Source organism: Tenrec ecaudatus, chromosome X (genome assembly GCF_050624435.1).
Source record: "Tenrec ecaudatus isolate mTenEca1 chromosome X, mTenEca1.hap1, whole genome shotgun sequence".
NCBI classification, from domain to species: domain Eukaryota; kingdom Metazoa; phylum Chordata; class Mammalia; order Afrosoricida; family Tenrecidae; genus Tenrec; species Tenrec ecaudatus.
This window is the reverse complement of record NC_134548.1, coordinates 72086626-72088366: the sequence shown is the minus strand read 5'-3', so window position 1 is coordinate 72088366 and position 1741 is coordinate 72086626. Positions and strand designations below refer to the sequence as shown.

The window sequence follows — 1741 nt, the reverse complement described above, 5'->3', positions numbered from 1 at the left end:
CTAAAGACAGACCCTCCCCTCTCAGCCCTTGCAAGAATCCAGCTACTGGCCTGCGGATCTCCTGTCAACACAGGATCACAGCACTGGAGGCAGCGAAGTGTCTCATTTGGGCACGTGAGGCTTGCGATATGGGGCGGTGGGCTCCAGGCAGGGCAAGGCCATTGGTGGGCACCGGAATGAAGGTGGGGGGAGGGGCGGAAGGACTCCTCCGCGGGAAATAAGTGGTGGAGGTGAGCGCCCAGAGTAGTGGAGGAGTGCAGTGGGCAAGGGGGAAAGGAGTGGTCTTAGGAGCCAGGCACAGATGTGAAGGTGAGCACTGGGAAGCAAGGGTGCTGTGTGCCAGAAAAGGGATTGTTGTCCGTCCGTCCGAGGGGGCTTGTGGGAAACTGGCTGGGACTCTCAGGGAAAGAAGGCAGTGGGGTACTGGTCAAGGCGGCAGAGGGATGAGCGGTTTGTAAAGGGTTGGGAGTGGGCTCCAGTGGCGGGGGAGTGGGGACAGTAGTCACCATGGGCACTGAGCACTGAGGAGGCAGCCCACCCTCTCCTGCAGAGTTCCTTACCACGGCCAGCACCAACACTGCTCCCGCCCTGCTGCGCAGCTTAAAGGAACCTAGGAGGAAAGGCACTGCAGGCACGCAGCCAGGATTCCCAGCATTGCTGCGGGACTCTGGGGGGCAAAAATCGGCACCTCACGGAGTGCACAGACCATACATCGCTACGGGAAGAAAGGTGTTCAGCTAAAATGCACTCAATTGTTCTGTCCTCTCGCTTCTCCATGCAGGCATGAAGACCCCCACCGCACAGGAGACTCGGGGACAACAAACCAGAGCAGCTGCAGGACTGGCCGCCGGGTCTGCAAACATAACGAAAAAAAAAATCTCCCAAAAGAAGCAGAGGAGCAAACCTTCTTCTCAAACCCGCAGGAGCATGGTGGGCTGCAGAATTTCACATGGATGGAAGGAAGGTGATGAGCCCATCACCCAGTGGAAAGGAACCGTTCTGGATCAGGTGCCTATAAATCCCTCTCTTTATCTGGTGAAATATGATGGAATTGACTGTGTCTATGGACTGGAACTTCACAGAGATGAAAGAGTTTTGTCTCTTAAAATTCTTTCTGACAGGGTGGCATCCTCTCAAGTCAGTGATGCAAACCTTGCAAACACCATAATTGGCAAAGCAGTGGAACATATGTTTGAGGGTGAGCATGGTTCTAAAGATGAATGGAGGGGGATGGTATTAGCCCAAGCACCTATCATGAGAGCCTGGTTTTATATTACCTATGAGAAAGATCCTGTCTTGTACATGTACCAACTCTTAGATGATTATAAAGAAGGTGACCTCCGTATCATGCCAGAGTCCAATGAATCACTTTCAGCAGAGAGAGAGTCAGGAGGAGTTGTAGATGGCCTGATAGGTAAACATGTGGAATACACCAAAGAAGATGGCTCCAAACGGATTGGCATGGTCATTCACCAAGTGGAAGCCAAGCCCTCTGTGTATTTCATCAAGTTTGATGATGACTTCCATATCTACGTCTATGATTTAGTGAAGAAATCTTAACTGTCAATGGTAAACTTGGCCATACTTGTGGAAACATGTAATGTGTACACATGCAAAAAATATTTGTTTGTTTGTTTGTTTGTTTGTGTGTATTGAAGCTTAAGGTCCCCTGTTAACCCTACCTGTTTGCCACGCAACTGTGATTTTGTTCTGAAAAATACAAATTTATGTGGACATGATA

At 50.5% G+C, this 1741-nt stretch overlaps 1 protein-coding gene across 1 annotated transcript; it reads left to right on the top strand.

Annotated features, from left to right (window-relative positions):
- Positions 1–783: 783 nt before the first annotated feature.
- On the top strand, positions 784–1741 carry LOC142434158 (spindlin-2). Its single transcript, XM_075538848.1, has one exon. It carries the CDS (start codon positions 784–786, stop codon positions 1558–1560), a length of 777 nt encoding a protein of 258 aa, XP_075394963.1. The 3' UTR covers positions 1561–1741.